This window comes from Epinephelus fuscoguttatus, linkage group LG16 (genome assembly GCF_011397635.1).
Source record: "Epinephelus fuscoguttatus linkage group LG16, E.fuscoguttatus.final_Chr_v1".
NCBI lineage: Eukaryota > Metazoa > Chordata > Actinopteri > Perciformes > Serranidae > Epinephelus > Epinephelus fuscoguttatus.
The window spans coordinates 36,744,107-36,765,167 of NC_064767.1; the positions used below are offsets into that span (position 1 = coordinate 36,744,107).

Below are 21,061 nucleotides of genomic sequence, written 5' to 3' on the forward strand. Positions count from 1 at the left end.
CATCATTCATGTTCCCAAGAAAACAAAACCAACCTGCCTGAATGATGACCGCCCAGTGGCTCTCACCTCTGTAGTGTTTAAGTGCTTTGAACAGCTGGTTAAGGATCCGCTCTTCACTAACAAGCACACTGGACTCACTACAGAAGATACCATAGCGCACATCCTCCACACCTCTCTTCTCACCATGACAAGAAAGGGAGCCTTGACTTCCTGATGGGCAGAGAGTGGTGAGAGTGGGCAAACACACCTCCACCCTCATCCATAACACTGGAGCACCTTAGGGCTGTGTTTTGAGCCCCCTGCTGTACTCCTTGTTCACACATGACTGTGTAGCCGCTTCAAACTCTAATGACACAGCTGTGGTGGGCTTGGCGAGAGAGTACTTGGGAGAAGTACTTCAAATACCTTGGTGTCCACATCATGTGTCCACTGACTCAGTGGTGAGAATTGCAAGGCAAAGACTGTTTTACCTAAGCCACCTAAGGAAATTCTAGGATCCTCTCAGATATTGAGGAATTTGTAATCCTGCCTGGATTGGCTGAACAATCAGTAAGCAATGCTCTACCCTGCCTTAACGATATTTACACCAGGCACTGCAAGAATAAGCCCAGGAGAATCATTAAAGGAGATGTACTTATCATTCAGAAAATTAATATAGCAGCAAACCACTGTTTGCTATGTAAATATATAGTGGAGTAATAGTGTCCTGAGCAGAGAATGAAGTCACACTCTCTTTGTGTGTTAAAATCTGAGCTTCTCTGAAGGTCATTTTTGTAGCCATGCTGGCTGCGCATGCATGTGTGTGTCCCACTGATTAGCTCATCGCCACCACATTGTGCAGGCTGATATCGGGTTGGTGTTGCATAGTGCCCACAATCACCCCCCAGGTAACAGTGTTAGCTCTGATCGATACAATATGATACGATAAAATATGATACAATACGATACTATGCAATGTGATATAATATTAGATCCATTCTTTGGACAGCGATACACTATTTTCCATTATCACAAAGTCTGCCATTATTTGATTTTAATTTGGTGCAATATAAGGACCTGAGATTGATATGAGACAATATCATTTGCCAATTTAACACAATCTGTCACAGGAGAGGCTGCCACTCCTTTCTTTTTTACTTTTACCCATAAGAAAATAAAAACAAGACATAAATAATAAGTTCAGTAAAGTTTACTTTAAATTTACCTCATCAGCACCCATAAAACAGCACATGGGATAAATTAACCTTCAGGGCTGTCTCCCAGAGACACCTTTCTCGAGGAGATCTTTTCATTTTAACCCAAAATATCATCTTTTCAAGAAACTGAAGGGCTATCTGGCTGAAAGCCCTGAAGGCAAACAGCCATAAAACAACAAGATCATCTGACAAAAGTATAAAATCCAGCTCAGTAATAACTGTCAAGGTTCATGGACATGTCAGTTGTTTTTTGCAAGTCACTCATTTTTAGCTTCAGCATGTCTACATCGCATAAATTAGCATAGCAGCCCATCCACCCCGCCCCACCCACCCACCCACCCACCCACACACACACACACACACACACACACACACACACACACTTATAGTTTAACAAATTACATGTACCATTATTATTTTTCTTACTCACTGTTAAAGACTCTGCATCTCCTGACAGACCAGCATGGTTGAATTTCAGCCTGCATACATGTTTTTGCAGCCGACCATTGGGCCTCATTCACCAATCATTCTTAACGCAGTTTTCAAGAAGATTATAACTTGAACAACTTCTTTGTTCTTTGGTAAGCACATCCAGTGGCACTCTTTCTTTTTTAAAGTTTTTTTTGGGCTTTATTGCCTTTATTTTTTGATAGGACAGCTATAGTGTGAAGGGAGTGAGGGGGGGAATAACATGCAGCAAAGGTAAGTGGGTTGGAATCAAACCCACAGCCGCTGAGGCAAGGACACAGCCTTTGTACATGGGGCCCCTGCTCTACCAGGTGAGCTAGTGGGTGCCCCAAGGGAACTCTAGCGCACATTTTGCACTGACTTGTTTGTGCAGGATAATTGGTTATTGCATTTTCTTTAATTCTTCATTTGTTTAGTATTATAGGATTTATATTACTGCTCTAACACTGTACAGTAATTCCTATCAGTTATGTTAATGGAAACCATGCCGTCTAATAATTAGTGATTGATCACGCCACAAAATATCACTGGTGGGTCAGCCGTGCCAGACAAAAAGAGATGAAGCAGCATTCCGCGGAAGTTATTATAATAAGTAATAGACTAACTTACAGAAATGTTGGGTGAGTCTACCTTCACCTTCTTCCCTCTCTCTCTGTCTCTCTCTCTCTGTCTCTCTCTCTGAACACAGACACGCACATTTTGAACAGCGCCTAGGCGCTCATCTCTGTCCTCAGTACTTACAGTTGTGCTACTGTAATGCATAGAGTTTGTGGTTCACGGGTCGGGTGGTTAATTAACAAGTATTTTTAGCATCCCATGCATCTTGTTTTGTTTGTGATTTTATATCCACTTCTGACGCTACTTAATATGACAGCTCGTCTGGCATTCACTATCGACCCAAAGCTGAGCAAAGTAGCACACAGAAATGATCATAAGAGCCACCCACGGTTCTCAGAAACTTGTAAGACTCACATACATTGTACTTCCTTTATTTACGGGCATTTACATCCATTTATGCAGTTTACATGCATTACAAACTTGTTATGCTTGCATAGGGACAACGTAGATCAGGTTTGAAGGGTCTGTAAAGGTTTGGCAATATAAATTTCTGATGTATTCAATACATTACAACTTTCACTCTGTTCAGAGATGATAAGGGTTTAGAGCAAGGTCACAGTTTTAGTCATAATGTGCATTTAAAACATGACAAACCCTGTTTATTAGTAGTGACTCATGCCAGCTTTTAGCCCACATGCCTCATAAACACCACGAGAGGGAAATTTCAGCTGTACTATTCACATATTTCATTGAGATTTGTCTTACCCTCTCTTCTGCTCAGGAATGGCAGGGGCATGAGTTTAGAGTTTTCTGCTTTACAGTGAAGTGTGAAACAGTCCATTGTGCCATGGAGACACTGGTAGCTGGTAAATAAATTAGCTTTATCGGTTAAACAAACATTGCCTTGTTGTTTCCCGTTGAGCAAAATATCAATCTGCTTTTAGGTATTTGGGTACCACCTCCCCACTGGTGCCTTTGTCCAGCTTCACAGCAAGGTCCAGTCTCTAACCTGCAGCAGAGATTTACAAGAGTTTGACTTCTCAGTGTGTGGTTCATTGTAGGCCACTGGTTGTCTGAAAATAGAATATAAAATATCTTTATTGTCCACCCTGGTGGACAAAATCTTTATTGTCAACAACAACATAAAAAGCAGATGAGCAGTTAGTAAAGAAAACACATAGACAGAATCACATTACAAATTAAAAACAGATGTCAGTGCCCGTGGCTTAAATCTCATCAGTCACTTTGTTGTGTTAAGAATACTGATGGCACTTGTGGTGAAGAGCTCAAATTTGTTAAAAAGAGGATGGGAGCTTTCTGCCAAGATACTCCTCACTTTCTTCCTCATCCTCTCTGTAAAATGTTGAGTCAAGGGCTTTGGGGGTTTGCCAGCTACTTTTCTTGCCATTGACACAATCCTAGAAAGTTTATTCCTAGATCAGCATGGCTGAATCGCACCAAAAAACTGAGACACATGAATGTAATGCATGTGTTTATGACTGTTAAACCATTCATCGAATGTCTGAATACAGTGACTAACATGTTTGTTCCCTTCTCTTCCTTTTGTTTTCCTCTCCTCAGCTATTCCTCTCATAGATTGTCCTCCAGGTTACAAGAGAATCAACAGCTCTCATTGCCAAGGTAAGAGCTTTTGCTCTTGTTCCACATGGAGTGGAACAATATTTGGTATCGACATTCATTGTCCCCCTGAGGATAAATCATAATGACTTTGGTGATCCCCTGACTATTCCTCTTGCACCACACAATGAGGATGGATGGATTGCCATGAAATTTTGCGCACACATGCATGTACCCCACAGAATGATTTGTATTTACTTCAGTGATCCTCTGTCTTTTCATCTAGCACAATCATCAGGGCAGAATTGCAATTTCTCCAATACTTTGGTTTCTGCTGTGTAGATTCACAAAGATGTTTATTTAGCTTTGCAGAGGCACAACTCCAGTTTAACTGTCAGGTTGAGGCTAAGTTTCAACAGGTGTCTTGTTCATCAAACAAAAGGGCCATGTGTGCAGCATTTGGGAAAGAACACCTGGCAACGGTTTAAGTGGTCCAGTGCAGGGAGGCACCAAGTCTTCTACAAGAAAACACAGAAAAGGAGTTAAGCCTTATCCAACAGACTATTCAGCTTAAGTGGCCAGAACATGGTGGAAACGTGTTAATTTCCTGTTCAATCATTTTTGGACTTGAGGAGTCAGGTAGCAGCTTCTGGTGTGTTATGCAAAGTGGTGCTGTACAACGTGCAAAGACACAAATGAAGGATAATTGCATTAGGTCTTACCTTGAAATGCTGAGTAATGTGCAGGCCAGACTGCCTGACCTCTGGGTTCAAGTAAGCTTGTGAGAACATATTGCAGGTTTTATTAAGTGACAAAGCAGCATTCTGAGTAAGTTATTTATAACTTACAGAAACATTGTGCGAAAGTCCAGTTTTCACTTTATCATCCCCTCTTTTTCTCTCTCACACATCAAGCAGCTTTATCATCAGGGCTGATGCGCTCAGGGTTTCCATTGTTTTTTGTTCAGGAAAACTGGTTTAAGCCTGACATATTTAAATCTCTTCAGTCAGCAAACTTGACAGCAAGCAAGCACCACTCTTTAGACACTGAATCTGTTCGATATATGCACGTCTGTAAGGTCATGTAAACAAATTACTGTACCTATCAGCTGTGCACTCAAGGTCATAGTTGAGACATTACCACTTCAAAGATTGGTAAGTACTTGCTGTTTTCCTACATTGGTGCTTTTTAAACAGAAAACATATTTTATGTTGTGATATTTAATGACATACTGTACAATACAGGCTGTTGCTAGCAATGGTCGTTTACCAGAAACTTTAAGGTCCGCTTTGTGGGTTTGTGGATTTGCAGGTTGGGTTTGGTTCATTGATTAACGCATATCTTTGTGGGTCAGGCAGGGCGGATATGTTCTCATAACAGGCTGGGTTGGTGCAGGTTTTAAAAAAACATGACCTGCACATCACTGCTGGCAAGGTATGACATGGTAAGAACTTATAGGAAATATGCAGAGTTCCAAAACAGTCGACTCAAAAAGTCATTCAGATGAACACAATTCAACTGCTTCCATTTAAGGAAGTGGCCTCTGACACTCTCAAGTTTGTACTTCATTCATTCTATGACTCGAATAATTTTCAGAGAGAAAGACTTGTTCAGACATACTGCAACAGAAGCATTGAAAATACAGTTGAGCAAATATTCACTTCTTGTGATTAAAGAAGCTGATTGGTCCACAGTAAATTGTAGATACTTTGAGTTCTAAGAACAGTGGTATTCTTATATTTTTTAAAAATGATAAGAGCTAAGAAAAATAGTGTGTACAGAGCCAAAAACAGAACAAAAGGAAATAAAACACAAGTTACAAATCACAAAAGTACAAACCAGGCGTCAAAAGGGAAAGCTTTCCTAGAAAAATATGTTTTAAGAAACAATTTGAAAACAGGTAATATGCCTCATTCAGGGAATTCCAGAGATTCAGGGCCTTGATGGCAATGGAGCAATGACTACAGTAGCCTGGTTCCAGACCATAGACCCCGCCCACTCAACTGAGTAGGCTTGTATCTCTGATCTGGCATACTTCAATGAATTTGCGATTTATCTCGTCCAAACGCCGGACGGACCAATGAACGCCGGGGGTCTAGCGATTAGCCAATCAGCGCCACGCTGATGTCAAGCTGTATGCCGGTGGGTAACTGGTGAGGATAACAACAATGGCGACCGCTACAGATCCTACAGACCACATTAACGATGCTATTGAGGTATTTCGCCACTACTCACGTTAATGGAAGACCAAATTAAGGAAGCTGCTAAACTGGATTTAATGGCGATGCAGCTGGGCGTGCATGACGACGGAGACATTTTAAATGGGCAATGCTCGCTTGTTTTCGGCACCCCGAGGCATGGATACTAATGACGTCAGATTCTGGGTGAGTCGTTGATCTCTACTGATTGGTTAGAGAAAAATCAAATTCCCTCCCCCTTGTAAATCGCCTTCAGTGGAAGCCATGTCAGACTGAAGGTTCTGGGAGCTTCAGTCTGACACTCAGGCTATGACTGCAGTGAACAAAAGCTGTTTCAGTGTTCATATGGCCATATGGCTATTGTAACTCAGAGATTTTATGCTTTTCTATCAGGAAAGTCAGTCCCCACAATAAGGAGTGGTTCTTTATAGCACCAATGGTGGGTGCTTAATTCACGATTACTACTAGTTTCGATGGCACAGTGCCAGGCTATCCACAGTGGTTGCCAGCTCTGTGGCTGGAAGCAGAAGGACTTTGGCAGGGGAGAGAGGGCCTGCTGCCCATTCAGACTACTGCCAGACTCGAGTGTGTGTGTGTGTGTGTGAGAGAGAGAGAGAGAGAGAGAGAGAGAGCCTTAAGACTTAACTATCCCTGGAACTCAGTAGAATCCACCACATCCTTTTCTTCTCATTTATTATTGACAGTCTCCTCACATTGTTGTTCTTCTGTTTGTCCATTCTTTAATCATCTAACTATTCTCACATGCTTTGTGCTAAACATCATATGAACATAAAACTGTACAGATCATTGAACAGTTTCATACTATTTCTTGTGCGTTTTTCAACTGACAGTTTTTCCTGACCTTTTCTGTAATCTTACAAAAGCTTGTGCAGCAATAAAAGGATAACATGGAGGGCCTCGTCAATAAAAGAATAAGCAAACAGGCTGTCAACAGCCAATTGAAACATACTGTCTGAGACCTGTGTGCTCCCTTTCACCTATAAACTAAATGTCATGGTGGGATACAGACATGAGTCACAGTCTGTGTTGTGTGCCAAGTGTGTTCTCATTGAAGGAATTTGACTCGCTAAAACTCGACACATTTCACAGCGGAGTTTCATAACATCACTATTGAGCTGGGACAGGACAGTAAAACAATTCTGCAAATTTGAAATGCTGGCGGCATGACTCTAGGGACGGCAATGTCAGCCTGTCGGTCAATCTATCACTTTGGTCCTGACTGAAATATCTCAGTGACTATTGGATGAATTGGCGAAGATTCTCAGTCATCCAGGTCATGGTAATCCTAAATGCTATTTTGTATGCAACTGGATTTGCTTGAGTTTTTTGAAGAGGTTTCACCTCTCATCCAAGAGGCTTCTTCACTTCTGAAGAATAAGAGGTGGATGAGAGGATGAGAAGTGAAATGTCTTTAAGAAACTCAAGCAAGTCCACTTGCGTAGGATATATCACTTAGGATTATTGGATAAAAAGTCATGAAATTTGATTCAGACATATATGGGCCTACTGACTCCTAGATTTTTCTTTATTGCCATCAATTATTTATTTATTTATTTATTTATTTGGATCCCTATTAGACACTACTAAGGTAGCAACTACTTGTCCACATGAGGTTAGCATGTGGTTTTGAGTTAAATGTCTCCATAGCTATTGGATATGTTGCAAGGACTTTGGTACAAACATACATGTCACTCTCAGGATGAATTCTGGTAACTTCTCAGAGTAGCATGAGTGAGATGTCTCTCCATGGGATACGCCTCTCTGCGTATTCCTCAGAAGCATTTATCTTATTTTACCAGTCCTGATTGACTGATGATTGCTATGTCAGTAGCAGGTGGATCCACCTACCATTAAATAGCCTGTGCTACAATGGAGCATCATTCAAAATAAGCATCTCCTCCTGCTTCACCCAAGCAAGAAGGGCTGTCTGGTAAGACATTTCACTCATGCTACTCTGAGAATCATGGTTACACAAGTAACCTAAAGTTCTTATTTATAGCATTCGTTCTGATGTCTCACTATGGGATATGGAGACTCCCCTTTGCCAGACAAGCGTATCTTAAGTAACCATCAGCACTCAACAGGAAGTGCTCCATCCCCGCAAGGACCCCGCCCGAGCCATACTGGGAGTAGAGACAACCAGTCTATAAAACCAGATAAAGGTGAGGGGCGAAGACTAGCTCACCGCTGCACAAATGTCCTGGATGGAGACCCCTTTAAACACGGCCCAGGATATAGCCAGACCGCGAGTAGAATGGGCTCGCAAGCCCTCTGGCACCTGTAAACCCTGGCTTGTGTAGGCAAGAGCAATTGCCCCCACAATCCAATGGGAGGGCCATAAGGTCAATGGGGGAGCATGAGCCAAGCACCTTGGGCATTAAGGCAGGATTAGGCTTCAGTGACAACCTGACATTCCTCAGGGATGCACTGAGATGTTTTAAGTTGGCCTCCTCCAGCGGTTAAAATGGAGGACCAGAGAGCCCTTCCAAAACCACTGTCAAGTTCCATGGAGGCACCAGCGACCAGGAAACAGGGAGGGGTTTACTTGCCCCTTTCATAAAATCGCAAACCAAGGGATGTCAGCTAGCTGTTTTACCATCAAACCCCACATGACATGCAGCAATAGCAGCCAGGTATACCTTAATTGTGGAGTCAGCTAGCTGTTTTACCATCAAACCCCACATGACATGCAGCAATAGCAGCCAGGTATACCTTAATTGTGGAGAAAGCTTTTTTCCAGCAATAACAGGAGATGTGTCCCCTCTTGTGACACCACTCCTCAAACATCCTCCACTTACAACCATAAAGGGACCTGGTGGAGGAGGCTCTAGTGCTCTGAATAGTGTTAATAACATTCTGATAAGGCCCCACTGTATTTAAATTATATCACTCATGGGCCAGGCCCATAGTGCCAGGCGTTCCGGGTGTGGGTGGAATATGGTCCCCCTCTCCTGGGACAGCTGTCCACACAGGAGTTGATAAATCTCTGCCAGCCAGTGCATTGCTGACCATTGTGGAGCTATAAGAATCAATGTGTGGCGATGCTCCCTCACCCTTGACAGAGTGGGGTATATTAGAGCCAGAGGAGGCAATGCGTACAGGAGAACAGGCGGCCAATTGTGCCCAAGTGTGTCCACGCCGAGTGGCGCACCTAGAGACCCCTGCTCCAGAGACCTCTCACAGACTGACCGTTGTATGTTCCACTCCAGCCCGACAAACTGCGTCTGTTGTGACCACCTTCCGGGATAGGACAGTGCCCATGGGCACCCCCTGTACCGGGACAGCTGGTTGTTGCCAGAGGTGCAGCACCATTACGCATTCCACAGTAACCATCACCCTCCGTGTGCCATGACACACAGGTTCCAGTCTGAGGGAGGCTACCCAGCACAGGAAATCCCTCATATACAAGTAGCCAAGTCAGACTACTAGGATGGCTCATGCCATCAGCCCCAGTAATTGAAGACATAATCTGAAGGGAACACTTTTCACCCTCTCCGCTGACAGGCGGGCAGTGAAGGACACAGAGTCCAGACATAATTCCAGAAAGATCATGCTCTGCACTGGAAAACACACACTCTTGTCAGTGTTTATCACAAAACCCAGGTCAGTCTGGTGCTTTATTAGGACATTTGTTTGTGTTATAGCCTCCTGTTTTGACCGTGCCAGCAGGAGACAGTTGTGGCTAGACGAACGCCCTGCCATCTTAACAGGGCTTTTGCCACTTCTGTACATCTAACAAACATTCTCAGGCTCAGAGACAGGCCGAAAGGAAGCAGTCTGTACAGACACCCAGAAAAGCAAGCTTTAGATATTTCCTGTGTGGCGGATAAATTGGAATGTGGACATGTGCGTTTTTCAGGTCGACAGAAGTAAACCAATCGCCCTAGCGCACTCAACATAACAGGGATCCATCTCCATTTGGGGACCAGAAAATACCAGGAGAAAAAGCTGCTTAGACTCTGCTCAGGGGGCACTATACTTATGGCTGTCTTCTCCAACAGCAAGAAAATTACCTGTTGTAGAACACGAGTCAACTCTCCCTCAGCCTGACAATATATTATGCCCGAGAAGCCAGGGGGTGTGACCACAAATTGAAGCCTGTATCCCTGTGATATCATTCTCAGTACCCAGGCTGAAGTGGTTAGCGTGGGCCATCTCTCCCCCATTAGAGAGAGAGATAGGTGGCAGCTATTTTTTCTGCACTGTGTGGCCCTTATGTGTTATAAGGACATCTAGTGATGAAATGTGGTTGCTGCCCTTCACTGGCGCTGCGCATTAAGGGTTGGGGAACTAACAGAGTGGGTGATGGCCCACGTCCTTAGGGGTGCAGCAGCCTCCCTCAGAAGTGGTAAAGCAACAAACAGCTAGTTTTTCTGTTCATTGACTTTAACTGTGCCCTTGACCTTAGGTCTGGATCTGACAGTGGAACATGTTGTATTAATAAAGACCATGGCTGTGCGCTTGTGTAAATTAGATGGGAGACAGAACCTGCTGTCTTGGCAACATAGTCCTTAATCCTTCTGGCTGAGACGTGCTGGTGCCACTCTGGCACCACATGCAGCAAAGGGGAGTTTGGGGTCCAGGGAAACCCTCCCGCAGCACACTCTAGAACAGAACGGGGGGCTGGGGAATGGGTAACATCCAGCTCCTTCATCGGTGGTGAGAGGGAAGGCTGTCAGGCTAACCTCTTCTTCTTCCTTCCACTATCATTTCCATAGATTTACCTGTAGCCTGGACAGTGCAGTGCTGCACACTAAGTCAAATGTCTGTGACCACAGTAATGTAAGGAAACATTCAGCGTTCTGACAGCCAAAGCCGCCGCGTCACAGGTCCTCCCAGTCATGCCTGACTGAAATCATTATGCCTTTGACGGTAGTGTGGGGTTCCTGGAAGGTGCGGTCACCAGCCAGGGTGAAGGTGGGCTGCGACTAACGGCTCCATGGGGGGCATTCGGAACATGCCAAATTTCTCCATACCCTCAAAACCAAGGGTGGAAGCCCCCTGCATTGGGCTTTTTCCTGCTGAACAGATGGTCCTTCCATGAGATGGAAACCTTGTCCAACTGCTCAAGTGAAGCTGTTTTGCTGTCGCCGTGGCCTGGGGCAATTTCTTCCCCTCGTAACATGATCTGGTGGTCTCAATCACTACTGCAGGCCAGGGAATATTCAGCCGGGATGAACATTATGTCCTCCTCCTCATCCTCCTCTGATATGACGAACTCCGAGGTGTCCTCGTCATCATCCTCATAATCCAGCTCCAGCACATCTTCCAACAGTGGAGCCATTGTGGCTAGGTACAACCGAGAGCCTCAGCTAGAGCCTGCACACGGCTCAGAGTCCACCTTATTCCCCTCCCTGTTCCCGGTATTGGTTGACAGGTTGCTGGTAGACAAGAAAGGGTCCTTTCCAAACAAGCTAGCTTGGTGGGCTAGCCGTCTTTGGAGGCTCTTCATGGTGAAGCAGGCACAGTGCCTGCATGAACAGAGGGCTTCGACAGCCAGACGGGCATGTTCCATTCTGAGGAAAACAAGAGCAGACCTGGAGTGTATCTTTATTTCTGCAAATGCAGAGTCGAGCCCCAGAGTCTACTAGAGTCTCCTCTAGTGTGAGGGAGGTTAATGTCAGAGTCCATCTTAGTTGGCTGGCATGCTAACTGAGAAGAACAGCATATAAGCTGGTGTGCTAATCTATGAAACCTTACCCTGACAGCTAGGCTGGTTGACACTGCAGTCTATGGTGACCAGAGGGCCAAAGCGTATTGGAGGCAGATAGATAATAACTTTACCGATAAGTGGACAGATAAGCTAGCCAACGTATGCTACAGATTGAGGTATGCTCCAAAGCGAGAAGAGGTGTTTGAATGATGCCGCGTCATAGCGCAAGCTATTTAATGGTCGGTGGATCCACCTGATGCTAACATTGCTATCACCAGCCAATCAGGAATGGCGTAATGAGATAAATGCTTATGAGGAACACACAGGGAGGCATATCCTATAGTGAGACATCAAAACTAATGCTATGAATGTGAACTTTGGTTATCCCTTAACTTTTTATCCAACACCACCATCAGGTCCAAATTTTAATTAACTAACATGCTAAACTAAAATTGTGCATGTTAGCATGCTGACCTTAGCATTCAGCTCAAAGGACCCCTGTACCTAAGAACAGCCTCACAGAGTCACTAGCATGGCTGTAGACTCTTAGGGCCTCATTTAAACCATCTGCACAGTATGGTCTAAAGTGCATGGTACAAGTGTATTTAGGGCGTGTCCAACTCCACCTCTGCTAGTTAAGTGGCACATAATCTGGGCTCAAAGTAAATTGAATGGGGAAAAGGGGTTGTATTTAGTTTCATAATTAATCATTGGTAGGTTTTGGTTGTAACATGAATTCAACCATTGTCATCTTTCATCAGTCAGTATCACTAAATTGATACTGCATAGTATCGCAGTTTTTGTGCAGCAATATCGTATAGTCACACAGTGCCAAGTATTGATTTTTTTTTATTATGCAAATCATTAATATGGCAAAAACAATCAAACTCTGAGTAGTCTACTAGAATATTACAATGAATTGCTTTTTCAGTCCACCCGATACATTTTGCTGCTGTGAAAAAACTTCATCTTACTAGATGAGAATCGCAAAATCAGCACAAGCCTACCTACTACCATATAGCCATAGTGTTTTTATAGGATGTAGAAGACTGCGTCAGTTTCAGTAGTCAGATTTTCCCAGTTAATACATTAATTCGTATCATATGAATAATGTAATATTTATCAGCTGTATAGTTCTGAATCAGGACCTTCAGTGCTTGGATCAAGTATCTCATGACAAAAAGGCTGGCTGAATCTAGGGTGATGCAGTTGTTATTTTAATGTGTCAGGTACATATCTAATCAACATTAAGGTAAACACAGCCTTAGTATGAGATCAGAATCAGCGTCAGGTTACACCCAGTATTAAAAGACTCAAGGCCAAAAAACTTAATTGGGACATTCCTACTAAAGACCCTGATTTATTGGAAGTTACATTTGACACCACACTTTAGTCTTTGGCTGAAATAAGGGAATTTGGATATTAGGACCTTTATAAAAGATATGACGGTGTAGTTTCAGCCAGTGTATTTTCCTCCTCTGTGTAGTGATGGAAACACAATTATTGGTCACGAGCCCTGGTGCAGTTTGAGCCCTAGGTTGTGGGCCTGTCCCGCCATCAGGAGAGGTGAGACAGAGTTCAAAATCTGCAAGTTTCTGCTCATATAGAATAGAATAGAATAGAATAGAAATAACTTTATTCATCCCCGAATTGAAATTCAACAGCAACTGTTCAACTAGCACTTGAGATGTGGATATTCTGTGTTGCAGAAAAAAATCTCAAGAGGCACAAACAGGCACACAAATATGTGGAGCACTTGCCCCCGTTTGCTATTCTCTCTACATTGCTCACCGCTCACTGTGGGCAGGCAGGCGGGTAGGCAGGCAGGCAGGCAGGTGGTGATCCGCAGTGGTAGACTCAACGATCTGGCAAGTACTGTAAAGGAGAGCCGGTATTTTATACTGTAGGTTAAATTACTAGATGGTTCTCAGGTGAGCAGCAGGGAGCAGGTGAGTTAAATCAATGTGATCAGGGACCCAGGAGAATGAGAGAGTTGCCTAACCCACAGCACAGACCAGTGTTGCCAGGTGAACAATAATTATCGTATTTGTATGATAATTTGGCCCTCTGTATGATCAGTAATCCCAAAAAAGGCCAAATGTACGATAATTTGACCATTTCATGAATGTGTGGTTGTAATCAGTATGCCCTGAAGACATCTGTTCCCATGTGACATGTTTCCAGCCAATTGCACTTTGCTTAGCATGAGATATGGGTGACGTTTGTCTCTGAACAATGAGCACAATTGGCTGAATGGTCAGCTGTACCTGCCCCACGAGGCGCTAGGACCTGTCAGGAAGTCGAGCGAGAATGAGATTCAAAACAGAAGAAGAAGAAGAGGAAAAACAGAAGCAAGGAAAATGGAAAAAAGTAAACACTAGAGTGACTATATTTGCCTATAGCGCATCAGTAGGATTGTTATTTTGGTTATGACGGATGTACGATAATTTCCCTCAAAATACGATAATTTTGAGTCTCTGGTACAATAATCCTACATTTCCCACCTGGCAACGCTGGCACAGACACACACAGAGACGGACCGGGGGAGGGGAACAGAGGACAAGATAAAACACAGGGAAATTAGTCACACAGCCAAGGCCGTGACAGATCCAGGACCATCATCGGCATGTTTATTCTTGGTAATTTGTGTATGTGAATGTCATCATAGCAGTGATGGTCCCGGATCAATATTAGTAATTCTATTCAGGATTAACATGGCAATAATTGTACAAGATCAACATAAACAAATTATCCAATATCGACATGGCGATGATGATACTGAATCAATATCAACAGATTATCCAGGGTCAACATGGTAGTGATGGTCCTGGATCAACATAAACAGATTAACCAGGTTGAAGATGGAAATGATGGCCCTGGATCAACGAACAAATTATCCAGATCAACATGTGAAAGATGGTCCTGGATCTGTTTAAACAAATATCCAGGATGAGCATTCTGATGACAGTCCTGGATCAACGTAAACAAGTTAGTCAGGATAAACATGACGGGGGGCGGGTCCGCGTCGGTGGGCGGGCCCTCCTGCCCCGCCTGTCTGGGGTGTGTCTCTGGCTCCTCCCTGGGGCTGCTGGCCATTGCTGCCCCGGGTCCTTGGGCCTGCGTGGTGTCCTGCAGCCTCTGTGGCTCCCTGGGCGTGGGGTCTGGGCGCTCCTGCGGTCATGGGGTGCCATACCGCCTGCCTTCCCCCGCAGGGCTGGCCCTGGACCCTGGTGATGGTTTTCATAAACACATTGGGAGGGTTCAAATACACGCATACATGTTCGATACTTCAGCTCCATAACGCATCGCAAAGAACCGATGGGATCACTTAAAAGGGGCCCACTTGCTTCTCAAACCTACCACACTGCGCTGGCAACTCTTTCCACAATTGGGCTTTCCTCCTCCACCAGGACTCTCACATTTTTGGTTTTCAGTATAGACTTCTCTTTTGTTTTTGTTTTTCAGTACAGTATAGTAGACGTGTATATGTTTATTTTTGATAATCTGTATGGAGCACAACCACCTCAAGGCCACAATACATCAGCTACACAGCCTGTTCCTCCTCTGTTTTTTTTTTTTTTGTTTGTTTGCTTGCTTGTTTGTTTGTTTTTTCCTCCTTCTTCTCCGCATGCACTGTTGCTATATAACTCAGGACTTAAGCACCTGCCCCTCAATTCCCCCTGCTTGTTCCTTACTTTCCCCTTGACACACTTTGGTGTATCACGGCCCTCTCTGGCACATATTAGGAAGTTTTTCCAATAAGGGCTGATAGGCTAGTCTCCAGGGAGGGTGGGTGACGGTCACAACCACGCATTATGGGTATAAAATACTTGACTGCAAGATTAACAGTGCATCAATCTTCATAAGAAGCTTACACCCTTTCGTGGCGCTAAGCTACGAAGACCAATGCAGACAGGTAGGAAAAAAAAAAAGACAAAAAAATTTCAGGGTAAACATGACAATGATGTTCCTGGATCAATTCGAACAAATTTAACAGGATGAAGATGATAATGATGGATCTGAATCAACACTAGCACTGCAGTCTTTCAAAAATATTGTTTTGAATGGGCTATGGAAAAAGAGGGAAAATTAGTCTATTCTTAATGTTGATAAACAATATTTTAGCCTATTGGCAAGCCTACTCATTACCATAGTCTACCTAGTTAGCAAGCCAGCTCGTCAGCCCTGCAGTAGTTTATTAGGATTTTGTTTAGTGTTAGTGAAGAATAGAAAACTAGCTTTTGGAAGAAGCACAGGGGCAGCATACTGATGATGTCAGAGGGCTGTGATTGGTTGATTGCAGTGTTGGTCCAGGAATGCACTGTGGGATGTTGAGGAGCATATCTTACTTGGGAAAATCACATTGTGCAAGCACATGCAGCTCTGTGGCTCTCCAACAGATAAAACCTACATATAACTGTTGAAAAAACCCCCGAGAATACTCTGTTTAAAAATGAATATGTCATTTTATCAGAGCCAATGCAATGCAATGCATCAGAGGAACCTTGTGGGTGTTTTTACATTTCAGATTAAAATAAATTAAGCATATTATTGCATTCTGTTTTTATTTTGTCCTGCCATCAACTTGCTCACTGAATTCATGTAAATTAGCAATGGCTGATATGTCCTGCCCTGGTGATATATATATATATATCACTAATTTCTCACATTCACACAACTCAAATTTTCATACACATATAGAGTGTAATGCTTGCAGCACAGAGCCTGGCTGTAATTTCAAAGAGCAGGGTGTTAACAACACTAGCAGGCTGAGATGACAATACATGGCAGATATGCAGGATTAGTCTGGAGCGTCCCTAGTGTGTGAAGGTCAGCAGGAATCTGAGATGACACTACAAAGGACACAGAGAACACATATGTCTGCCAAGGTGCACACATTTTGTTGTTTGATAATAGAATATGATAAGAAATATTAACCTGCATATGTATTAGGAAAATATACAGTGAAAGACAATCCTGGGATACATGTGCCAGATTCGTTTTGTTTGTGAAAATGTCTGTTTCCCATCTTGCAATGTTATGAAATCCTTTGAAAATTCCCTGGATTGATTGTGTTTTTCATTTCTTGTTGATTCACAGATGTAGATGAGTGCCAGCTACAGGGTGTGTGTCCTAATGGAAACTGTGTGAACACCATGGGCAGCTACAGGTGCATGTGTAAACCTGGCTATGTCCCTGACCCCACGCTTACAACTTGCATATGTAAGTCCCACAATCTAACATTGTCTTGGATTATTTCTCTCATTACTGCTCAATAATTAACTTCCAAACCCAGAACCTCCAACAGAACACTGTCACAAGATCTTTTATTGATAGAAATGAAGTATGTTTGCATGTTGATCTCTAATGTGCAGATTTGCTCATACAAAAGCTTCCCTATATGAGTTTGATATTTCCCATCACATAATGACACAAGACATGGGAAATACAAGTTTCAATATCTCCTCCTACCACCTGCTCCAAAGTAAGCATAAGAAAGACTGCTAAGACTGCTGCTGAAAATTAAATGTGTTTGATGTTATGCATATAAAAACAGTGCATGGATGAAAGCATGGTGTTCATTGTATATCATTTGCAGTGTATCATCTGACCCCCCCCCCCCCCCCCCCCAAGCATGTACTGCAAGGCCGAACATCGAGCTCAACCAGTGTTATGGCTCTTGAATAAAAGGAGCAGGGCAGAGAGGATAAAAGGAGAGAGGAAGGGTTAAAGTACATAATCTGGGGAACAGAGAGAGGACGTAGTTAGAAAAGCAAATGCTCATGCACAAGAGCCAAAGTGATCAATCTTGAACATGATTAATGAGTGGTGTAAGTCATCAATTTCTCTTTGTCCTGACAACCATGTGTTCCCCTAATGTTGCAGTGCAGGGAGCTTCCATGTGTGTATGCGTTTGTCTGCACTTGTGTGAGATAAATTATAAAGGGGCTGTGTCCTTTTAGCTCATGGCTAATAAAAAGCAAACAGAAGAGACTTATTTATTAGTTTATTTTGCAGGGACAGTGCTTAATAATGAACATTGCAGTAAATATGCCAGAAAAAATGAGACCAAAGGTTCATTTTGATCTGTCCCTGGCCACATGTTACAGTAGACTGTCTAAAAGTAAAAGAACAAAACAAGAAAAGTTAAAGATAAAGATAAAATAAGGTGCAAGCAGTGACTTGTGGTGAAACATTGATAAAATTGACAAGTAAAGGCTGAGACACTCCAAACCGACATCATGTGCCTTATGTTGTGTCTCGGCCAAAAAATTGCATTTGAAAACAGCACAAATGCCCACCAAACACTTTTATTATAGTACCTTTCATACCAAAACTAACCCCTTAGACATGGTACCTAGACCCTTGGTCCATTTAGCGTTTCCACCACAAACAGTAGTTTTATATGTGGGTGGGGTTGCTGTCACTCACTGCTATGTCCAACACTCGCTGTATTTCCTCATCACCAGTGACACGGGGAAGTCTGCACCTCATGTATCATTCATAGAATGAGGTTGCACACTGACATTTTCAGAACAAAAAGGAATAGACTGCAGTGAGAGTTTGTCCATATGGGATATTTAAAAATAGCAGGTTTTTGCACTTAGTCCTTCTCAGGCAAGTGCACGGGTTTAGTGTTGTTGGAGCTTACAGGAACAACGCTCCAAGACTCTTTTTTTTCCCAAGTGAGGATTAGAATATAATCATTTTACACAATGCAGACAAAATTATTATATATTTTTAAACGCTTGAGGATCCTTTCATTACTAAAAGTCTGAGTCATCCAAGAGAGACAATAAAAACAAGTGGAATGGTCAAAGTTGTCATATCCAAATTTAAGGTGTGCTGATGGATTCACTTCATCAACTCATGCATTGAGTAAATTTACAAGTAAACCTTCCATCTTAAAAGTTGCTGGCAGTCTGCCCTGTGAATTAAGTTATTTTTTTTCTCAGTATACAGCTTCTGTGAGAGGCAGCAAAACATCCTTTCATTTTATAGTTATAGTTTGCTAATATATGTAAAACCTGCCACAGTACAAAAAGTGGTTACATAAAACCAGCCACAACTCAGCCCTGAGCAAGAGTGGCCATCCTCTATTCACCAGTCAGCAGACTGCAGTGTTTCTAGCTCCACCTTTTAGTACTAGATCAGTGTGCTAAGTACCCCACCAGAAGGGGTTGACCAAAAATGAGGACGGTAAGGAACAGTTCTATTGGTACCATCCACAACTTTTCACCTTGGAAACCGAAGACATGCTTACAGAACCGAACTGAACCGTACCTGACTGTTTTGTGAAAACGAGGCTTAAAACTACAGCTGACAACCAACTAGCACGTACGTTCTGTGCCTGCATGAGAGGAAATAACTCTCCACACCAGCAGACTGCAGTAGTCTATAATCGTCATTCATAAAGGGTAACAGGAAGACTGGCAGGATGGATTTAAGACCCTAATTAGTGAGTTAGCAAATTAACAACACAACCCGATGTTAAAAGAACAAAGAATATTTAACATGTGCTAGTGAACAATAACACAAACAAATTTGAAATGTTTCTCTGCTAAAGAGTTTAATGGCTAAAAAAATATATTTATTCAATATATTTGATAATTTTCAACCCTTTGCTATTCTGGATTACCCTAACCCTAACCCTAAAGTGTAATTGCCCTGCTTTTGTCACAGTGTGTGTGTGTAGAAACCACAGGCCATCCATCCAAGTAGTTTTAAGCCATTGATAAAGAGTTTATACCACATGTTGTTGAATAAATTATGATTTAGTGAATATTGCATGAGAGATCAGCTGTTTGGTCTGATTACATTGCAACATAATTCTGGATTTAAACATACTGAAATTAAGAGGCAATGGACTGTGTGTAAGTGATCTCCAGCATAGCTGTTCCCAGAGCTGTCAAACACACCATGTTTTTTTACATGTGAAACCTTGTGTTCAATTTTATGGAAATGCACCTCATTTTACTATTTGTTGTGATATTTCTAGCTTTGACTTAGATTCTTTGATTCTGAAATCTAACAATCACAATCAGGCAATTATGGAATAATTGCAACAGGCCTTTTGACTTTTTCTAATCATGATGAGCTGTGCTTCAACTGTCCATTTATTTATTTATTTATTTTTTTTTTTTTTAAGATTATTTTTTGGGCTTTTTGCCTTTAATTGACACGACAGTGTGGAATGGGGAGAAAGAGAGAGAGTGGGGGGATGACATGCAGCAAAGGGTTACAAGCCGGAATCGAACCTGCAACCACTGCAATGAGGCATCGCCTCTGTACATGGGGCACCGGCACTATCCACCACACTACCGACACCCCCTGTCCATTTATTTTTATGCCTCCTGGCAGGTGATAGCCATGGCTGGAGGCACTGCGTTTTTGGGTTGTCCAGTCGTACTTCCATATATCTCAAGAATGCCTTCGTGGAATTTCTTCAAATTTGGCACAGATGTCCACTTGGACACAGTAATGAACTTATTAGATTTTGGTAGTCGAAGGTAAAAGATGAAGGCCACTGTAACCTCACAAAACATGTAACTCTTGAATTAATATGCTAATTATGACATTTTATATCTAAAAGATCAACTTCATTATGACATCATAATGTTCCACAAAAACACTGTCTGCAATATATTATTCAACATCATATCTCAGGAACAGAAGGAAGACATTTATTTGAATACTGAATTGGTGACACTAATCTTGAGGTCTCACCTTAAAACTGTGATGATTGTATAGACCTTCTGTACTGCAGGGGACAAGATGTGTGTATGCTTACAGCCGTGAGGCAGTAATTCTAGTTTGTCACTAATCTGAGTATGGGTCATGGTGGAAGCAGTCTGTTTCTGGCAGAATCAATCAATCATATTTTTGATCATGTCTAAAGACCAAAGTGTTTATAAATGGCAGGATGGAAAGTCTGTCATAGTGTCTGCCTGCCTCTGCAATCTCTCTCTAAGAATTCTTGTTAACAATGCACCCTATGGGACAGTCTTTCTTAGAGGGCATTTGTGTTACCATACTCCATGTTGTACACATGATGTAGTAGTAGTGTCAGGAATAAAAACAGAGAGCTCCTGAGAGTTGTTGAGATCCTGTCTACTTTCTCATAGCTGCACACCTGACCAATCCCTCCCTGAAGTAAATGTGGTTGTTGGATTTTCAGTTTTGGAAAGTCACAGAACTTGTTGGGTGCAGCCCCATTGATTCTGATGCTGGAAAGTTGTTGGGGGAGGGGGTTTCAGATGTTGTACAATTTGACAAGCACTTTGTTTGGAGCATTCTGAGGCCCTAAGCCTGAGGTAGGTTATCTTTAAGGACTTCTCCGTTTTTGTTTTTTCCCTGTTTAGCTAAATCCTGATCAGACACTGACTCCC

At 42.7% G+C, this 21,061-nt stretch overlaps 1 protein-coding gene across 4 annotated transcripts in view; it reads left to right on the forward strand.

Moving 5' to 3' along the window:
* The window catches only part of ltbp1 (latent transforming growth factor beta binding protein 1), a 213,669-nt gene that overhangs the window by 125,059 nt on the left and 67,549 nt on the right, over positions 1–21,061 (forward strand). For all 4 annotated transcript variants that reach the window (XM_049601156.1, XM_049601157.1, XM_049601158.1 and 1 more), the window contains exons 9-10: positions 3,804–3,863; positions 16,773–16,895. In XM_049601156.1, the coding sequence (XP_049457113.1) occupies positions 3,804–3,863; positions 16,773–16,895 (183 nt within the window). The remainder of the gene's footprint in view (positions 1–3,803; positions 3,864–16,772; positions 16,896–21,061) is intronic.